Raw genomic sequence first — 22,075 nt, 5'->3', positions numbered from 1 at the left:
CAAATGTTAAAATTATCGAAATTTAAATTTACAAAATGATTTGTTTGTCAAAACACCAATGAATCATTCATGTGTAACCTTCATATATGCTAGTGAAATCTAAGGCTAGCAATATTTTGAAACAAGAAAAGGAATGAACCATTATGATTCATCTGTTATTATGAACATATTCTAGAGAACTAGCTTTATTCAATTGCGTGATTCAATTACATACTGCTTTAGTTATGGAAGTGCTTGTTTTGACAAAAAGTTGCCACACACTATTAAGTGTTTGTTATCCTTCCCTTTCAAGTAATTACTCTGGGAGCAAAATTGGAAAATTTATAGTCAGATTTCTGAATTCCCTAAAAAATAGAATATTTCATGTCTGTTATTTAAGAGAAAAGAAAAAGACCTATGAGGATGCATGCACACCTAGCATTTCTACTATTAGGCTCCACCAGTATAAGTTTGTGCATAACTTGTATCAGCACACTATGATGCCAGCTCCCATACCTTGATGGTTCCATCATCGCTAGCAGAGGCGAGTAGCGGCTTCTCCTATTAAGTAAGAAGCAGTAGACAGTTAAGTTCAATCATTGTTACGAATTGCAGAGATAGCCAAGTATGCAAAATTGCAAAGTCATATAAGCTGTATTTAATAGGGTAACTCAACTTAATCCCAAAATGTTTTGACATAATTGCAACTACAAATTTTATATTTCATATACTACTAGTTAAACTTGTATTGTCCTTCTTGTCAATTAAAACACTGCACTAGTAATAGATAGCCTAAGGTCTGCTTCTACTTCTTATGATCAAGTACAATAGTTATTAGAGTGAAATTTAATAGGTCATTCTTCAGATTAAGACAATCACCTAAGCATTATTCTAATATTAGCAGTGAAATCTACCCCACCCAATTGATATTTGAAGAAAGATAAATTCAATACATCAACAATGTTATTCCATTAAAGTAGTGCCTGAAAATCTTACCCCGGGGCTCCACTGCACACAATTTATATCCATGTCATGGGCATTCTCCTTCTTCAACAGCAACTTGAACTTTGGATCACCAACCTATAGCACAAGCAAGCAGTAAAGTTTGGTAAATTGTAATCTGTTTTCTTGATGGAGACAGAAGCATCTGTAGTTTACAAAGATACAAACTCATTCATTTGAAAAATATATTTTTCGTTTTGGTCATTATTTTAATAAATAATCACACTATCTTATATATGTTTGGATTTTTCAGGGCCTTGGATTTCAATGTACATATGGCTTTATCCTTTAATAAAGTTCAACTAAAAATCTCAATGCAAATTAAAAAAGGTTGTGAAGTACAGTTAACAAACGGTATATCTGTTTGACTGAGTGTTATCTGCCCTTGAGTTTTAAATGCATCTGACATTGGTTTATTAACTCTTCCTACTCTGGTCCTTGTCATAGAAAGTACAGAGAGATCATGGTATTCCTGGTTTATCCATATGCACAAATAGCCAACAACAGTATCACGAAGGGTTTGTGAATCAACATGATCCATGATAGAATATTATTACACTGTTTGACCCATGTAACCAAATAAAAAATTTATTTACCCCAACAGTAATAAAAAGAAGGAAAGAGTAGGGGCTTGAGATGAGTGATCAAGGACTTATGAATATTGAAGTTAACATTCCATGCTGTAGTGTCTGAACTCTGAAGTGTTCAATTTCTGGACTACTGTCTACTCATACCAGCCATTAACAATGAGTCAATGACTATAGAAAGCATTTTAACTTATCTTAGTGGATAAATGCAGTAAACAAAAAATATGAAAATGTGACATACCTCACTTTCATTGTTATCAACAAAAAAGCGAATAGCATTATCAGCAGCTCCACTGGCAAGGATACCTTCTCTGTCATGCCAGCAAAAAATGCAGGATACACAAAGATCAGATTTATATAAATAAAAATTAGTTAAGATAGGGAACATGTGCTATCTTGAATCTGAATGGCAAACTTCAAGTGCATGAGTCACTATCTTCCTCTTGCTTTCAATAAAAAGATAAAAATAAAGGAATCATTTGAAAAAGAATCAACAGAATGCTGCAAAAATGATATTTACATTTTAAAAAACTTCATGACATGGAATGTAACAGGGTAATTCATCCAGAATTTAGGCATGATTGTCAGCATAAATTCCAAATATGAGTAATTGCTGATTATCCCACCATGTATCTTACTTAATTTAACATCCTTAATAGTGGCAATGTGGCATATATGATACTTGTTACAGATTAAAAGCCATATGTAAGAAATTTGAGTACTGATTAAGGAAAGCATAAATGGCAAGTGAAACACAAATTTCATTTAGTTATAACCAAGATGCAACTACCTTGACCAATGAACAGAGAAAATCGTCCTATCATGATAACCTGTGAGAGTGCAAAGATGTCTCCTGAAATTACCAAAAGAAACAAGAAACAACTTGATATTGCACCAAAGCAAAAATGCATATACTAATATATGTTGATGCCATTCAATAATCTATACCTCATTTATATAAGTGCGTGAATAAATGATTACTAACACAAACCTATCTATTAGATTTTAAAATCTTCGAAAGAAATCAGCCAGAGTCAAGCGATTCCAAACATTGTGTAAAAATACTCATTTCAGTATTTTATCCAGGGGAGGGGGGCCATTCCATGTTACTTACCAAGGTGCAAATTCACCAGCAGATTGGATCTCTATGTTTTCTGTTTCCCATACTTTCAGGGTAAGATCATCACTGCGATAAGGGGTTGGAGTCAAAATGCTACAGAAGTCCAACAAAACGCCAAAATAATTCCAGGCATGAACAAGAGAAAATTTTCACATACCTACTGGTAACCATTTTGTTTCCACTAGCATTAAAGGATATGGACCAAACAGTAGAAGTATGACCGCTGACAAACAACACAGTTACATGTGACCAAATCAAGATTAGAATTGGTTTGAAAGTTTTGGTAATCATAAAAGTGTAAAAGATATAAGCAAAATGTATTTCTATATAATACAGAATAGTTATGCTAATAAACGGAAAAAAATGTCAAACCCCTATGAAGGTGGTGTGGAAAAGCAAAAACACATAGATGGATTTCCACGAAAATGTTTTTGGTGTGATTCATAATTTCCAAACTAGAGAAGGAATTGTGTCTTAGAGGGAAAAGCAAAGAATCCATAAAAGTTGGAAGCAAGAAATGTTACTTATTGGGTTCTCCTAAGGTTTGAACACACTGCCAATCATCACTTTCACCTTCATCTGCCCAAACCTGGAGAAAAAAATTGATTGCATTGAAACATTCTCAAACTGCCAAATCACATAGATCTACAAAAGAAACATATGTATCTTATCTAAATTTTCGAGCACAAAAAGGTGAAATTAAAAAAGAAAAGCCATTTTAGAAAGTGCTCTACTCTTTAGACTGAAAAACATTTCCACAAAGGAACTCAGGTGATTCGCTCGAAATAACAAAAGCTCTAACTGCCGAAAGTTAAATGAATTTTCGTTGTGATCCACATAGTCGGTCGAACAAACAACCAAATTGCATTAGCAATTAAATTACCTTAATGGTATTATCATAGCTACAAGAAAACAATACATCCATAGTAGGATGCCACTTGACCATTTTAACATCCTGAGTATGTCCTTGGAGAACAGAAACACACTCAACATCATTCCCTTGCTGCACTTCCCATATCCAAACAGATTTATCTCTACTACACGTCGCGAGCAAATTTCCGGCAGCATTCCAACACACACTCTTCACTTCATTCTCATGACCCTATCCACATTCAAATCTAAATTCATCACACAATAACATTCAACTAAAATTAACTCAAAATTAAATGAAATTTTTAACTACCTCAAGAGTAGATACACATTCAAATTCACCTCCAACATTTTCCCACAAGGCAGTGGTGGCGTCGAAACTCGCAGTTGCTAAGAGTTTACCAGAAGGTGACCAAGCACAAGATCGAACGGTTCGAGTGTGTGTTTCATCCAAAACTGCCTGCATTTCAATTTATCATAAAAAAATGAATAATGATTATAAAACAATTACGACATGAGTCGGCTAAATGAATCGAACGACGACGGAAATAAAAATTGAAAGATAGAGAGGGTTGGGTTACTTTGCAGGTAAAGCGGTTGGAGGAGAGTGTGTTTTGTTCCCAGACGCGGACGGTTTTGTCGCCGCTGCAAGAAGCGAAGAGGAGAGGGATACCGGAGTGACCGGTAGCAGGGTTCCAATCTAAGCTCCAAACCCTATCGGTGTGACCTTCTAGTGTTTCAACCTCGTTTAGTTCCGTGCTCTCTATCGCCATACCCATACTCACATACAACAACCAAAACAACACGACAACACTTTATACCTTATAGTTTGATAGATCGATACTTTATTCATCTGCTATACAAGTTGTCTCATACTTTTGTAATGTGTAATGGGCATGTGATTGATTAAAAAATATATATTTAAGTTAAAATTTAATTATTTGATATTTTTTTAATCATTTAAATAAGTTCATAACACAATTCGTTAAACAACAAATGTATCCCTGAGTTAGTCTATGAACATGAAGCCAACTTTATACTCGATTAATATAATAATGCATATTTTTTGGATAAAGTTTTCCAATATTATTTTTTATAATTATATTATACTCAATTTCACATATGACGATATATATAATATTAATCATACATATATGATTAAAAAACTAGATTTTAATAAATGTTACTTTCCATCAAATATATATCATTACTTTTTACATATTAAATAGAAACACATAAAAACATGAAGAGTAAATAATAATTGGTCGGGTCGAGCTAAATTATGTTTGTCCATTTTCTCACCTTAATTATTGATCTTGTTTAATTTTTAAACTCAAACTCGACTCATAAAACTTGACCATATTCGGTTCCAATCGTGATGCCCAAGTTGGGTGAGCGGGAAGGATCACGTCTAGCTCACCCTTATATTTTTTGGTACTACTAAGAGTATCTCTCATTCTTTTTGGGTAAAGAACTAAATGTTTAGGATCGAATTTGTTTTTAGGCTCATGGTAGAATTTGAGTTTAAAAAATAATTTGACCAATGTTTAAAACTCAAACTTACCCAACTCATAAGTACCCATAATGACTATATATATATATATATATATATATATAAATATTCTAAATTTTAATTACATATTTTATAATAAATAATTATTAGATTAATACTAATTTTGGTATTTAATTTTTCATTATACTAAATCATAAAAAATTATTATTAAATAAAAAAATTAAAACCAGGAATGATGTCATTCCTAATTAGGAGTTTAAACCCATTATTTGCGAACTCCCATATGACCCGATCCTAATACCTTCCAAATTCTGTACTTCTCATAAGGTCCATTTCAAATTTATTTCCCATTAGATACAAACCCTAAATCAGATTCAGAGCCACACATCACAATCAAAAACCATTCTACCATGGCACCAGTAGCTCAAAGAAGAGGAGGTGGTGGCGTTTTCGAAGGACTCTATAAGGTTCTTATGCGCCGTAACTCTGTTTACGTTACCTTTGTTATCGTTGGTGCCTTCGCTGGAGAACGCGCTGTTGATTATGGTGTTCATAAGATCTGGGAACGCAACAACGTTGGGGTAATATATCTTCTTCACGCTTACTTTTGTTTTTTTAATTTCATTTGTTATTTTTTAATATCGTGAATTAAAGAGATCCGTAAGTAGGTTATGATGTGTGTTGTATTTGATTCGATTTAGGTTCGTATTAATTTATCTTGCAAAAATCAAATATAGAGTACAAATGTCATTTTTGATGGTGTTAGGCCTTGAACAAAAGCATTTTATTTAGATAGAACAACAATATTAAAATTTGGCCTTGGAGTAAAAATTGGTTTACTTCTGTTGATGAAGTGTATCTTTTCTAGTAAGGATTCTGATTTTAATGATGCTATGATAATTACTCTACAAAATTTTAGTCTTGAATAATAGTTTATATTTTCTCCTGCAGAAGCGATATGAAGACATTCCTGTGCTAGGGCAAAGACCAGCAGAAGAGTGAATTATCTGACCATCATGTTAGCCATTTTGAACTTATACTTTTATTCATTCAAATTTGAAGTGGACATAATGAACTGGAAGCAGTTTCTATTTTTCCAATAAATGTCATATGATTGTCTCTTTCATTGTGTTTGGTTTATTAGTAGCCTTTGGGAAATATAAAGTATTTTGAACCAATGGAAAATTCTGTATCTCTTGAAACTACCCTTAAACAGTGAAACATTGATTAATGCAAATTGCTGGCTTTAAAATGAGCTTATTTTCCCAAAGGAGACTTATGCACAGGACCACCTTCTTATTCCTTTTTTCTTTAATCTTTGGTGGATTTGCCTCCTATCATCATTTCATCGTCCACCCAGTCAGTTTAGATTTTCAGTGAAGTTAATATGAGGTATTTACGAATGAGACTCTCTGGAGAGGTAAGTGATGCAAAAAACCAAAGAACATGTGATATGCTTGTACATTTATACCCTTATGTTTATTATGATAAGACAAATTTACCCTTCAAATTGAAGGGAAAAATTGCACTTGCCTCTCCATTAATGGAGAGGAGTCTGACTCGGTATTTACCAACAAGACATTAATGTAGTTGTATAAGGTCCTACTATATTCTAAAATAGGCTAACAGGTTTAAGATTTGATAATAAGACATAAGAAGAAGCTCCTACATATTATAACAGGCTAGATAAAGTGCCTTAGAACTTATCACAAGTATAGTTGCAGCTTACAATAATATCATTTTAAGTGCAATATACTTATTCAATCGATCGTTTAATACAATACAGAAGGATCAAAATGAATTTAAATATATGAGTAGTGGCAAAGGGTCAAGCTCCATGAAGATAATTACTATTTCACCATGAAGGAACTTTTACAACTGCAACCACCAACGGCACTGGGGTTTTCAGTCACCTGCAAAAAGGAACCAGAAACTTCACTGTAAATTTATCACCACTTGGATTCCTTAAGAACACTTATTCAGTGTTATAAACAAGGTTTTTGGCTCCCCTAAATTGCAGGGTGCACTTCAGAGAATACAATGCAGGGATTTTAATCAAACCAAGGGTTTAGATTTATGATAGACTCACAACCACATGCATAACAGATCATGCATTATTCTACTCTCTTGATTTCTGCAGTTCACTCTCACTTCAGAAGAATCAAATTCAAAAGATTGGTGATCAGCACTTTATGTACACATTCACATACAATCTAAGGGCTTTTACATTTGGTGTGAAGTGTAAACTGTGCACACCACTTTTAAGGGGATGCCACTGAATCTTTTGTGTAAAAACAGTGATACCATGATCATAGATTATAAATTTGAAGTTTCTATGGTGCACTTCGTATTCTAGGAGCACATCATACTTCAACATGTTTCACAACTTATAAATTGACTCAACCCTGGTTCATAGTGTTGTGATACACATACACTTTCTCCTCCTAGCCAATATTTTGGTATCAAGAACTTCTTTCTCATGTCAGTCACATTTTCCAGGCATATCTTGAGTGACAGCTCCAACTTAATTCGAATCACGACGGAGGTGTGCCCGAAAAAACATGACTGGTGTTGGAAGATAGATGTCCTCACCCCAGCAAAAACTAGTCAGGAGAGCAATTGCAACATCCACATAACAAGCCAATGCAATCTGTATAGCTTAATATGTTCTTAAAATGTGTGGAGCACCAAAGAATCCTCTCTTCAAATTTCTATACGAAATGAATTCTAAGAAATTAAAGGCATTGCAAGGATAATCACAAAACAAGTCAAAAATATTTGGACCATTTGGTGCAAGTTCATTCTGGAAATCTATCAGCTTTCGGTACAACGCTCTGCACTACTGCACCTTAATCTATTGGTAGCCCTTTCCTTCTTTACTCTGTGTGTGACTCAACACATACTAACATTACAATAAAAGTCCATGTTGTCATAGTCAGTGTTGTTAGGACCGGATGGTCTCACCGTTGACCGGACTTGAAAACGGCTCTGGTTTGCTGTCTTAATCGAATGAGAGTTGGACAGCTTTGAACCGGAAAAAAATTCGGTCCGACCATGTTAAACCCGGTTAAACCGGATTAACCTGAGAAGTAAACCGGACGGCTCACTTAAAAATAAAAATAATGTTCTAATATTTTGTTTTACTGCGGTCCAAAAAAAGATAAAGATGTATTATTTCAATATAATTATATATAATTATTAATGATATAAAGTTTTATATTTATATATAACTATATATTTATAAATAAAAATTATTAATTATGTACGAAATCACCCAGTCAGACCAGACGGTTTAAACCTAGTACAGGATCTCTGCCGGTTTAACCGTTTAAACCTAGTACAGGATCTCTGCCGGTTTGACGTCCAGCTCCGGTTTCACAACACTAGATAGGAGTGAAGATGGTTACTTACTACAAAAGCTGAACGGATTAGCTCCTCGACATAATCAACGGTCGCGCCTTTTACAAAATCATAGGAAATATTATCAACAACCAGTTTAATTCCTTCCTTCTCAAAAACTCTGCTTCACACAATAACAAAAGTAAGTTCTAAAATTGTAAAATGCACGAGTTTAGCATGTTCAGTTCAGCGGTAAAAAGGTAATGAAACCCAGAACACCCACCAGTTTGTACACTCGAACGAAGCAGTTTTCCATTCGACAATGATTCACTTCCTTCTAGTTCCTTCATTCTCTGATCCACATTGCAGAAATGGTTTGGTACCAATTACATGTTTGAAATGTTCAAGCAACAAAGAGCAATGTGGCACGAAACCACACAGAGGACACACAATGACACAACATTTATATAGGAATACAAGCTCAGATTGGCACAACTAGTTACTCAGGAGCTTAAAAGCTACCCGGAAGCTTATAAGCTTTCAGGCAACTCATAAGGTAGAAGTTGAAAGCTAATAAGCTAACTATTTGAATCAAAATTGTTAAGCTAACTCTGAATCAAAATTATTAAGCTACTATTTGAATCCAAGTTGTTAAGCCTGATAGGCAACACACTGAAAATGAGGAACAAAAGTTTACTGTAAGAAAATTAGAGATCTCAGACAAGGACAAAGGCTTGATAGAGTACTGCAACAACTTAGTGTTTGTGATTCTGTCTCAGTTCTCCTGGACATGATCATGTAATCTGCTTTATCGAAGGCGAAGTTTCGGGAAAGATTGTTGCAACAGGGAGTGTGTTCATAGAGAAGAAGTTTTTTAAGAAACTGTGGCAAAGTTGGGCATATTGAGGATGTTGTTGTGGATTCCAATATTCGTGGGAAGCAATTGGGAAAGAAACTAATCAATTTTCTCATAGATCATGCTCATTCAATGGGGTGCTATAAGGTTATACTTGATTGCAGTATTCATAACAAGGTGTTCTATGAGAAATGTAGCTTCAAGCAGAAAGAAATTCAGATGGTTAAGTATTTCATTTGAGTTTGAAGTTTGAACTATAGTTTATCAAGTTTCTCCATGATGTGGCTTCAAGCAGAAACAACTTCTATATCATAATCCATTCATATGCATGTACTTTATGAAAATCTGCATTATTAAATTTTAATTAATAATTAAATTAAGTTAAGAGAATCTCATAAGAGGTTGTTGGAGCTTAATAGATGAACAAAGTCTCAATGAAGTATTATATTTGTCATGAGGAAAGTTACTAACTGATATAAACCCTAATTTATTTGTTCATGGATCATTACCTTTTATTTATGATATTGTCAATGAAATTTTATACATCTTTCTTTTTTATGACCTAGGTGATGTATTACATATGAAGTTATCAAGGAGAAGATATTGTTGTAGAGTGAGTAATTTTTTTCTCTTTACCTTTAAGGTATATATATATATATATATATATATATATATTATATTTGAGCAATATTTATTTCTTATACATTGGTGTATTATGCAATCTGATTATGGTTTGATCCAATATGTTCCTCTATATTTGGGATTTTTAAGTACTATACTTATTGTTTTCAATTCTTTTTTAATATGGTTATTGCATAAAACATGTACCTAACATTATCAACAATAAATATGTCATTCACCATGTTTTAAGACACATAAATTAGGATTGAAGTTAAATTATATATATTACGTATAAGCTTAATGCTTGTAATTAAATATATATTGTGTATCTATTATATTTTGGAAGTGCATATTCCATACTTACATTTCTTGTTGTCCAAGGACCATGTAAGAATTTCAACATGTTTGAAAAACTAAATATAACAAACATAGAGAAACAATATTGGAAGTTGTAATATATATATATATATAGTTTACTTCTGCTATGGTTTCTAATGCTGGTTTCCACCCTTGAAAGATATCACAAGTTCTTTTTGACAAATCTTCATTATCAGAATCTATCACCTTTTCATTATGAACCTTTGATAACATCTTTTCAACTGAAATCCCTTCCTTCTGCAGCATATCATGCAGTTCTTTCTTACTAATAACAATCTTAACCCTAACTACTCTACTTTCCTGAACTTCTAGATCAGAAAACCTCACCTTCTTGGTGTTTGGGTGAAGATTCTGGAGGAATGGTAGTGAGTCATATATTGCATGGCCAGAAAACTTTTTCAACACTTGTTCAACTTTGTTGGGTGTTTTGTATTCAAGAATTTTCCCATCTGTTTTCATGATCCTCACAACATTTTCTTGCAGCACCAAGCAATGTTTTCGAATGGTGTGGAATAAACTTACAAAGTTTGTGATAAATGTTACACAAAAGTTACTCCAATAATATATTTTAATGGTGTGGGATAAGATACATTAAATAGATATCATAGTCAATTATTCATAAAGTTTTGCTTCTACTGTATCATTTGGTTTATGTGCCAAAGAGATAATATTTAAGATTATGCAGAATAATGTAAGAAATATGTTTTTACTGTGGATCCATCTCACTCATAATTTAATGATTTTATAACCAAGATGTCACTTCAAGACATGAGGGTTCATATGATTTTCTAAGAGTTGTATGATTGAGGCAATGAATTGCATGAGTGATAGAATGAGTCCACTTTGAGTTTAAGTCATTATCCCGGACCAATCAAACATCACAAAATAATATTAAATTATTAATTTCTGTTTTTATACTATTTTTTTTAAAGAAATGAAGCTCTATGATTGGCTTGGTACACAAAGTAGGACATGAATGGGGACATATGATCCCCATCCATTGTAGAGTGAGTGGGTTTTGACCAAAGGGCTATGGCCCACTCATGTTGGCTTGAGTGGGCCCCATAAAACCCAAGTTGTTGACCATTTGTGGACCATGGAATTTGTTGTGTTGTGAGATATTGTCTACTGGTATAAGGTCTTGCTAGATCTCCAGAAAAAACAAAAAGTCAAGTATTTCATTCATGAAATCGACACTTATTAGGAGGGTCATACACATAAAAAAATGATTAATTTATTACTCAAAAATGTGATAAAATACCTTCATAATACCAAAAACAATGTCATTCCTGTATAGACTTTAACAGGATGTAGCTTATCAAGGTTCAAATGGAGGACAAGTGACATATAAAAATATATCTTAATCAATGATGATGAGTATGAAAATGATGTTAACAAAATTAGGTTGACATTATTATCACTTAGGTTGAGTTTATAGGGCAAAAACATCAATATTATGGAGCAAACATGATCCATTCAAAGAACACTTCCTTATTGGGTTCCGAGATAGAGACAAAGAAGCACTAAATTGAAATAAAGAGCAGCATCATGATATATTGATGGAGATTGGATAAGTATTTGAAGAAAAAAAGGATCTAGTGATGGTTAATGTTGTCAACACGCATGATTAGAATATAATGAAAATGTCCAACCCCTAGATTTTATAGAAAATAATGAAAAGGTAATTATATATTTATACATGTGTGTGGCCAATGATTAGAGGGTGTCTTTAAGCAAAACTAAAAAAGAACAAATATTGATCATTGCACTATGCATATATAATCAATCCATGTAAGATTGAATAGTTAAAATTGATTCATTTGGTCCTATAATAGTGTTTTTAGTTTATGAAAAATAAACTCCCTTGATTAATCTTCACAAGCTTTAATAAAAAACATGGCTAATAAAATCTCTTCATACCTCTTCTTTTGAGTACTTGAAGAGAACAATTACAAGATCTATATAAAAAATCATGTACACCATCCATTCCATAAAAGATTATATACTTTGCAAATGGATTAGCCTAAAGGGCTTTAAGCTTTTAATTCAAACCAAACAAAGATATCATCAAATCAACCCTAGGAATGAACTTAGCCTAGCAAACAACCACTGGCCTGAGCTGGATATATAATCCAGTGGCTAGTTTATTTAAAAGCCAGTAGATGCTACACCACTTCAAGCACATCAAGATCAATATTTAGAAACTATTCTTTTCTCACAAAGTCATATTTAAAAGCTTCACTATCTACCAACAATACATTAATCAAGTAATGTAAGAACCCGCTAGATCTTCAAGGTCGATGATACGATTCCCGAAAACAATACTTATTGGGAGAGACAGTCACAAACCCAAAAGGGATTAGTTCTTTACCAAAAAAGATGAGGATACCCATTGATAGTACAAAAAAATTCACTATCTTGCTACAAATAAGAAACTAAACATTTTTGTTAAATATACAATTTTGTAAAAGGATATCATTGCTCTTAACAGATTTATATTTTAGAGGTTATTTTTGGAAGATAATTGTTGATTAGGAAGTTAGTAATTAGCTAGTTAGGTTTGTGTTAATTGCTTGTTTTACAAGCTTTTTTTTTTCTCTTTTCTATTATGTAAATAAGTCATAATGACTCACTTTTTCAATCCAATAATTATTCAATGAATGATTTTCTCATTCTTTCTTTCTTGTTTTATAATATATATCATGAATATCTAGTTATCACAACATTCCCTATTACACAAGAAGTATGCACTATCCATTCAACATGAGCAATATTTTTACCTATCATATCTATGAATAAAGGAGGGGAGACAAACATCAAAATTGTCATCTAATATAAAAATGTTCCATTTTATTGCACTAAATTAAGTGAAATCTTCCAATGTCTTGAAACAATGGTTTGGGTTGTTTTACCTTGGGTTTACCTTCATAATTATTAAAGGTAATCGATAGTGGTAATTAATGATATTTTTAGATTGTGAAATTTTGAGATTAAGGGACATTTGAAATAGTTTATTAGAGCCTATAAAAACAACTCAGCAAAATAGTTTATGACCTTTATAAACCTGAAAAATATCAACGAATGCTTTTAAACATAATGAGATTCGTTTGCATAACTTAAAAGAAGTCACATAGTGTGGCCATTACTTGGACCTGCCTAATGATATCCCTTTATCTAAGTCTAAAAAATGGCCCAATAAGTTTTTGTTTTCAATACCCCAAAATCCCTCATGTTCATGTGCTTTTAATTTTCCTAAAAAAATTGTATGATGAGGGTCATTGAAATTTTACAACTGTGGAGGCCCGTTGTAGACAAAGTAACCATTGACAATGGGATCAAGTAAAAACTTCCATATCCATTGTACTGTTCTTCACTTTCCATCTCTCCAAACAAAACCTTTTACCCCAAAACAAAATAGTTTTTCTCGGAATAATATTTTCTTTGTCATAACAGATTAATACACAGAAGCATATAGATGCGTCTAATGACTAACTGTGTATAAATAATGATGATAGTGCATAAATATTAAAGTCTTGTGATAGATAAAAAAAACATGACAAAGTGCAAAATGTGAATTGATTGGCTAGCATGAAGAAAATTGATAGACGAAATGTAGCATTTAATGCGAAAAGTGCATCAGCTAGCATGGTTAAGATTGATAGACGAAATTTTCGCAGTCAAACTTTTGAATATAAGTGGAGACAACTTCATTCATTTGAAGGAAGAAAAAAAGAAAAATAAAGTAAAGCATTAAATAAGTCTCTATAACTTGAAGAAAAATAAGATAAGAGAATGTTAGTAATTATTCATCATTGCCTCAAATTATGGTATTTATAGGAAAGAGAAATATATGTACTTCTCATATTAGGAAAATAAAAAATTGATGAAATATTTTTTGTTGTATTAAAAAACATTTCAGGTTAAAAATATTTGTGTTCATTTTTTATTTCTACATCTTTTTCCATTGAGGAGTAAAGGTTTGCACATATAGAATTAATCGATATAATTTAAGAGTTTAAAATCTATTTATTAATAGTGTACATATCATTTATCATTAATTTATATTATTTTTGTTTGAGAGACAATGGTGATTAATAAACCAACAATTAATGATTTGCTGACAGTGTAACAAACTTGTACATATTAAATCCATAATTTAATGTCTTAAGTGAAATTGCAACATTTAAATCTGTAATTCAATCTTGCTCAATTCTACATCAACATCTTCTTAGGTCCATCAATACCTGAGATAAGAGATCATGCCCCCTTAAATTCAACTAATTTACCACATCATTGTAACAGAATTAACCCTTAATTTTTTGGTTGATTAAAAAATAGGTAGAAACTAGTGAGACAACTCACACCATTATTCAAACTGAAACTCATAGAAATGAAAATTTATAGAGACACTCATAACTAGACTATATCCACAATATAACTGTCGCTAAAAAATAGAATGAGACAAAAATGTTAAAACAAACTCAGTTCATGATTTTACACATCAACAACCAACAATGGGAACTTACCAATCTTCAACTTGCTGCCACGTCACCACCCTCCAACAACTCGCGCGCGATTATCACGTTCATTTGTTACTTGCACTTGAGGGCAAAGTAGGCCCCACTTCGTAGTAGCCATAGCTGAACATTCTCTCGCCCAATACAATCATGACACGTGGATGTCAGTTTCACTTACTCCCCACGACTCTGACCTTCTGCCAGAAGTGAACCGGTTTATGTTACCTAAACCGGGCGGTTCACACTGCGACACACTTTTTCTCGAATTTGACTCCGCAAACAACGCGTCGTTTACGTTACTCACGCTATCACGCGGTTTCGTAATTTTTATCTCGTTGACGCAATTCTTCGTTCCTGAACCGGACTCCTTCTCCGGTTTACTCTTTCGACCGGACCGAAAAATAGCACGAAAGCTTTTAAAGAAACCGGGTTTTTTTCCGGTTCTAACTGGTTTCTCTTCTGCAACCGCGTCGGAGATTGTTGACCTTCGGGAATTTGAGAATCTCCGATTCGGATCGTGCTTGGATCTGACTCTCCCCATGCAAGAAACCTTCGGCGACGACGGTTCTTTAAGCGACGACACCGATTTTCCGACGGAGGCGCTTCGCGTCGGGAACAGCGTGGTGGAAGTAGTCTTATGGTGGCGGCGATTCTTGGCTTCGACGAAGGAAGGTTTCTGAACCTTAGGTAAACCAATAATCGGAGCCTTGGACTTGAAATTCAAAGAGAATCGCTGTAGAATCGAGTTTTTGATTGCGTTAGGGTTAGGATTGAGGTTCGTGGAATTTGGAACGGAGCTAGAGTTTCCTTTAGTGGATTCTTTGCGTTCGTAAACGGCGTTTCGGTCCATCCAATCGTATTCTTCATCTCTTGATAGCCAAACGGATTCCGGCGGAGAATCCGGGTGAGGTTCCGGGCGATCCGTTTGGTGATCGTCGGCGAGAGTCTCGCAGGCAATTTTCCGATCGGTGGAGCCGCCGGCGCAGACAGAAACAAGAGTTTCAATATCCACTTGTGGCATCGGAGTTGGAATGGAAAGTGAGAAATTGAAGGATTTGAAAAGAGAGAAGATTTTGAACAGAAGAGAGTGGGAAAGAATGAGAAATAGAGAAATTATTTGAGAAAGTGTGTGAAGATGAAAGATACATATTATATAATGGGAATTTATAATTCTCATGATATAGTTATCTCCTCCTGAGTAAATTCTGATGATTTATTATTTTCTATAAAAATATTTTAAAAAATAAACAAAATAACATACATATCACATTTTTATTAACTAGAAAAGATAAATTATCTTCTGATACGAGGAGATACATTATTGTCTTATATAATTCAACTTGTTTAGTGTTTCTTCTTGTTTTTTACTTCATTTTGATTTTTGAATTTAAGATGGTTGTCACCTATTTTCTTTCTTTCAATTCAATAATTAAAAATATATTATTAAATTATCAATTATGTGTATCTTTCCTATGTAATATGGTTAAATAGCTTAAGCTACCTACTTATTTCACCTAATATAAAACTTGGATAATAACAAGGATGAATGATTGTAATTAAAAGTTATTTAAGTTAATGTCTTGACAATCTTAATCTTAAGAGTCATATGAGTATTTAATAACGACATATACATCTATCTTTAAATTTTTGTCGTTCATATATGCATATTTACTACAGTGTTGTGTTAGCTTATCATATAGTTGGTGGCAAATATTAACTATAATTCCAACCAGGCGTTGGTTTATTGGTGTAAGACTGCACTAGATCTTTAAGGTTGAGAGTTCGATTCATATAAATGTCCACATTGAAATGAATTAGTTTATTACTAAAAACATGAGAAAATATCATTGATAGTACACAAAAAAAATTAACTGCAACTCCATAAAATGGAAGTCCATGATCTACATAAAAATAAAATATAGAATCATTGGAATATAAATAAATCTTAAAGGGAAAATGATATTCATATATTTTTTTAAGCCTATTTGATCCTCATAGTTAATTGGCTTACTTAGGACTTCTAACTAATAGAATCACCTTTGATATAATTAATCAACTTATGAGTTTTCATAAAGTGTTTAACCTGTGATATTTCAATTAGCTTATAAGTTTCCACCAAGCTTGTAAATCACATATTAGCTTATTAACAAGTTATATCAATTGCTCATCTACAATATTATTTTTTTACATGGGCTAATCTTATTGATAAAAAATTAATATCATTCAAAATAAATGATTGTCTCTTCCTCAAAATTCCTTTGATAGAGATCAATTCACAATATAATTTGATGTAGTGCAACATTGTGTTATATGAAAAAAATATTATTTTGGTAAAATCTAAAATTGAGTTTCTTGATTAATATTTTAATTAAAACTGTATGGTATCTATTGACAGGCACCAATTCAATGTTCCATATCTCTCAATAACAAAAGTAAAATAGTAACAATAATTTCCTAAAATATTTTTTACTATCAAATGTATCTTTTCGCTTTTTTTGGTAAAGAATTAATCTCGTTTGGGATGCGTGGTTGCCACTCCCAACAAATATCACTTCCAGAAACCAAATTATTGACTTTTTGATCATATGAGATTTACCAGAGTCTTACATCATTACAGTTTGTTGGTAATTTCCTAAAATATTTGAATGCCGATTATTTTTCTGGGAATTAGAAAACTGAATTCATAAAATGTAAAATAAAAATAGGCATATTAAATTGATTGCAAAAAATAATACTGGAAAACAAATATATAAATCATAATTGAATTCATCAATATCATAACTAAGGAGTTAAAAATGTTACTTGATGGCAAAAATACTGAAAAATAAAAATGATCTTATTAAGTATACTTTTTTAAAAATAGTTTTTATTTAATTTTTTGAAACATTTTTTATTTAGAATATTTCTTTCCCCCTCATCAGAAGCATAGGAAAGATATTGTGAAACGCATACTATACTTTATAATAATATCTAATTCGTTATTTTTATGGAAATGGAAATACTTGTGAAATAAATTTTTCTTCACTTTCAATACTTTATAAAATCAATATTAATTGCTTAAAACAAAAAAAGCACATTAACTATAATAATTTGCTTCATTAATATCATGCACAGCAAAAAAGCGATGATAAACAAACGTTTACACCTCAACTCTAATAATTGTATTGAATACCCTATTCGATAAATGTATTTTATATAATATAGATTTGAAGTAGAATTTAATATGTATACATCTATAATATAAGTATTTTATTACTATCAGTAAATAATTCATCATTCATATTTTAATTATTATTAACTCTCAAATAAACGTAATACAAATCAGATGATATGTTAATAGTATACTGCTAGTGAAATGATTTTAAACTCTTCGAATTATGTAAGATTGAGATTTCATATATTAATTAAGATTTAATATGTATACATAAACAATGTAACTATTTTTATATTATCAACACATCATCCATCATTTATATATTAATTATTATTGATTTTTAAACAAAAGTAATACAAATTAATAATAAATATTTCATTATAAATATAAAAACTTAACAATGACAATACATAAATATTAAACTCTAATCCTTTCGGTTAAATTCATAATTAAGAATCCTGAGCTAGCGAAAGTTAATTCTATGGTATATGTATGCCTATGGCTTCTCAAATAAAGACAATTAATAAGTGTATATCATCTTAATGTAAAAATTTATGTATATAATTAGTATATTATTTATTATTCATTTGTATTAGTTTTTCTGAAGAATCAACGACAATAAAACATAAATAATAGATAATACAGTGAATGTATATAAAACTAATACCATGTGCATTTACTTTTTTTCTTAATTAATAAAGCAATTTGACAGCTAAATTTTGTTAGGTAAGGTCTTAAGGGCCTTGAATGGACTAGGAACTTTGATATTTCACTTTCAAAAGATTTCCATAATTTTAGTAGTGTTGAAGACAGACCCAAAATAGCGTTGAAAATCAATTAAAATTAGCCTTAGACCATAATTAGCAAGACCAGACATTTTATACTTAAAAATGACAATTATAAAGACATTTTTATAGAAAAAAACCTACGATTGTGACTGTATGTTTAAACAAAAAATGTGACCATATGTGTAAACATAAATTATGACTGTCGTATGTGTTTAACATATTTCAATAATTATTAAACAACTAATTATTCGGTTAGGTGTATGCATAGAAGTCGCAGAGTTAGGTGCAACTCATCATAATTCACTTGCCACAACATTCCTATATTATGAGTGTAATATTTATGCACTGTTAAGATTTGTAGATAGTTACTATATTACTCACTATTTATTTGTATTACTTTTTTGAAGAGTCGATAATAATTAAATATGAATGATAAATAATTTAATAATAGTGTATAATACTCATACTTCATTCTTTTTTCCCTATCTTAGTGTATTGTTTAAGAAAGTAATAAAATGAGCCAAATTGTATTGAAAAGTAATAATGCTTAAATATTTCAAGAAAGGTTAAATTTAAATTTCTAATATTCATTAACATACTCTATTTTTATTCTTTAAATAATATTTTTAGGATATTTAAATTTCTAATATTAATTAACTTACTCAATTTGTATTCTTTAAGCAACAAAATGTTGGTCTAGTAATACAAGGTCATGCTACATTTCATAATAACTAAAAAATCAATAATTCGATTTATTTGAGAGACATTTGTTAGGAGAGATAGACATGTACCTTGAAAGTGATTAGTTTATTATTTAAGAATACACTTGGTATAAAATGTAACCCAAAAACATTGTATTCTTTAAAGAGTTTTCTTAGGATATTTGAAATGAGAATAATGTATGTTCTGATGTGAGGAGAGAAGTTATCTTCTCACATCTATTTATTAATAGACATTTGTATTATTTTACTTTTTATTTTTTTTATATTTTTAAAATAGATAAAAAAAAATAACTATATGTCATTGTCCAACTATAGATACTCCATACTCATTTGAATTTATAATATTAATTAACTTATTCAATTTGTAGTTAATTACTAATGTTTAAATTTCTAATATTAATTAATTATTCCACCCCACACACAAAAAGTCATTTTTTCTATTTTATTGAACCGAACTAGTAATGTGTAGTATATATAATATACATTTTTTTCTCTTCATTTTATTGAATGTACCAAGTAAAACTGAAGGTGTGAGTGAATTCACAGATCTAAATTTATCATAATTTTTTAAATAAACTTATCAAAAATTAAAATAATTAAAGAAGCCCTTAATTAACAAATAAAAATCTACTTAGTGAATCATTCCACTATAAAAACAGGATGCCACAAATTAAGTATATATGCATGACACCATCAAATAATTAGATAGGTGATGTTGTTCTCCCCCCAATTTCCACACGTTTTATATTAGTAAGTTTTATATATTATTACTGTATTATTATTTTGCATATTTAATTATTGTTGATCTTAAAAAGTATTCTAAATAAATAGTAATGAAATAGTGATTGCATGAATATATTACCCTATATCAACTATGGTAGTTATTACTCCCTCTTCCTCATTTGTCTTATTAAAACTGCTTGATTATTTTTACTTCTTTTGTTATTGTCATTAAGACTATAAACATTATTATTTTTTAGAAATTTAAATAAAGTAATTACTCTTATTAATATGTGGAATTTAATTAAAAATATATTACAATAATAACAAAAGGGAATGTTAGTTAGCATGTGTAATGTCTCAATAACAAAACGTATAATATGTAGTCTTCAGACAAACTCATAATAATTGCATGTAATAATTATTAGTATACATACCAATGATAGTACCCACGACATTTCAGAGAAATAAAAACTTGGTTCAAGAAATTGATTGTTGTTAAGTAATCTTCAGTAAATTGATTGTTGTTAATAAAACTAAAAATCAAGAGTAATTAAATCCACAATGAAAGCTGTAAAAACTTTTATGTATACAATGATAAAGATCATTGGTCTGAAAAGAAACCGTATAAATAATTTGTTGACATATGAAATCAAGAATAAATTATATTATCTATGGTAAGTTATTAAGACTCCAAATTACTTATTCACCTCACTTATTCGAGTGGCACCAATTAAACATGGTTTTTCTATGTAGAAAATTATTGTGAAGCAGCTTCTTAGATTAAAAACTAAAGTAAACTTGAGTGATTGAGGTCAAAGCACATTGAAATATATGGTAGCTAAATTTTTTTGGTATTATGTATTCCATCACCTTTTCGAGTAATGGATTAATTTCTTTCAAGGTTTGTAATTGACTTCTCAATAAGTATTGCTCTCAATAATCGAGTAGGGTCTTACATCATTAGATCAATGCGTTGTTGTTGGTAGCTATATTATATTATGTATAAGAGATTCACAATTAAACTCTAAGTTCTAACCCAAGGTTTTTATTCTTTGGACCATTGTAGAATGGAAGTGGAAACTTCATAGTCCTCTCATCAATAAGGTTCTAGAAGCCTTTATAAGAGGGTGTCTCATGCGTGTCCTTTGGATTAAACATTTTTAGTGTTTTTTTATTATTTGATTTCCCCCTAAAGTGGTTGCTAGTTGTTAAATAGTACCTACTCTTCCAATATGAAATTATTGTATCATTGTAGACCATTTTTTTTAAGAATGGCACAATATTATAAAATTTTTATTTGTTTGTCTCTTTCATGGGTGGTCGTAGTTATACAATGTGCAAGTCATTGTTTATTTTTATTTTTAAAAATGATATCCTCCTATAAGAAATATGTCATTTTTTTTTAGAAATATGACATATCTCATTTTTTTAAAATATGCCATAAATTAGCTTTTTAAGGTATCATTTATAATTATGTCATCTTTTTTTTTAAATTTGAAGGGGTATAAACCAATTCTACTCAAGGTATATGGTTGTTATTTTTAAATTAAATGTATATGTGTGTCATGTATAAGTTTCTTGACCGAATCAGTGAGCTTTCAACGTTCTTAGTCTTAGCATGCTTGGCCACAACTTTAATTTCAAATTTTTTGTTTCTATTATTAATTTGTTCAAATAATAGAAGGAAGATAATTTTGGGGTCACATTCATAACTACTTTGCCCATTCAACATATGATATTGGTCAATGCCTTCTTGTCTATCATTTACTATGCAATTTATTTAATCAACTGTACTAATTCTTCCGAGTACTACAAAAACTAAAACAACTTGATACTTTTATTTTTTATTTATTTATAATTTTATAATGACATAAACACTTACACATTTACAAGCAATAGAAAAAAC

At 31.0% G+C, this 22,075-nt stretch overlaps 4 protein-coding genes and 1 pseudogene across 4 annotated transcripts; 1 reads left to right on the top strand and 4 right to left on the bottom strand.

Moving 5' to 3' along the window:
* On the bottom strand, nt 305-4,368 carry LOC109348316 (protein CIA1-like). The gene is made up of 10 exons (XM_019588702.1): nt 4,140-4,368; nt 3,872-4,018; nt 3,572-3,790; nt 3,213-3,277; nt 2,846-2,911; nt 2,683-2,754; nt 2,359-2,421; nt 1,810-1,879; nt 976-1,059; nt 305-540 (listed from the first exon to the last, which is right to left on the bottom strand). Exons 1-10 carry the CDS (start codon nt 4,335-4,337, stop codon nt 475-477), a joined length of 1,050 nt encoding a protein of 349 aa, XP_019444247.1. The 5' UTR covers nt 4,338-4,368; the 3' UTR covers nt 305-474.
* LOC109347106 (iron-sulfur assembly protein IscA-like 2, mitochondrial) lies at nt 6,712-8,787 on the bottom strand (the record flags this gene model as incomplete). Its single annotated transcript, XM_019586833.1, has 3 exons — nt 6,712-6,984; nt 8,483-8,594; nt 8,639-8,787. Coding segments are annotated over 3 exons (324 nt in total), but the record flags the coding sequence as incomplete, so codon positions are not given.
* Nucleotides 8,801-9,568, top strand: LOC109347105 (annotated as a pseudogene).
* On the bottom strand, nt 9,576-10,724 carry LOC109347104. Its single transcript, XM_019586832.1, has 2 exons — nt 10,365-10,724; nt 9,576-9,611 (listed from the first exon to the last, which is right to left on the bottom strand). Exons 1-2 carry the CDS (start codon nt 10,722-10,724, stop codon nt 9,576-9,578), a joined length of 396 nt encoding a protein of 131 aa, XP_019442377.1.
* LOC109348315 lies at nt 14,603-15,906 on the bottom strand. The gene has a single exon (XM_019588701.1). The coding sequence runs from the start codon at nt 15,801-15,803 to the stop codon at nt 14,931-14,933; it is 873 nt and encodes a 290-aa protein (XP_019444246.1). The 5' UTR covers nt 15,804-15,906; the 3' UTR covers nt 14,603-14,930.

Source organism: Lupinus angustifolius, chromosome LG05 (genome assembly GCF_001865875.1).
Source record: "Lupinus angustifolius cultivar Tanjil chromosome LG05, LupAngTanjil_v1.0, whole genome shotgun sequence".
NCBI classification, from domain to species: domain Eukaryota; kingdom Viridiplantae; phylum Streptophyta; class Magnoliopsida; order Fabales; family Fabaceae; genus Lupinus; species Lupinus angustifolius.
This window is presented reverse-complemented; position numbering and strand designations above follow the sequence as displayed.

Excerpts from the sequence above, each read along its gene's own strand:
- LOC109348316 (XM_019588702.1), bottom strand. The coding sequence starts at position 4,337 with ATGGGTATGGCGATAGAGAGCACGGAACTAAACGAGGTTGAAACACTA. Across the intron at positions 2,912-3,212 it reads ACCTTAGGAGAACCCAATAA|CGGTCATACTTCTACTGTTT; the intron begins GTAACATTTCTT and ends GTTGTTTGTCAG. Across the intron at positions 2,755-2,845 it reads AACAAAATGGTTACCAGTAG|TGATGATCTTACCCTGAAAG; the intron begins GTATGTGAAAAT and ends CCCTTATCGCAG.
- LOC109347104 (XM_019586832.1), bottom strand. The coding sequence starts at position 10,724 with ATGAAAACAGATGGGAAAATTCTTGAATACAAAACACCCAACAAAGTT. Across the intron at positions 9,612-10,364 it reads CATTAGAAACCATAGCAGAA|ATTTTCATAAAGTACATGCA; the intron begins GTAAACTATATA and ends TTAATAATGCAG.
- LOC109348315 (XM_019588701.1), bottom strand. The coding sequence starts at position 15,803 with ATGCCACAAGTGGATATTGAAACTCTTGTTTCTGTCTGCGCCGGCGGC.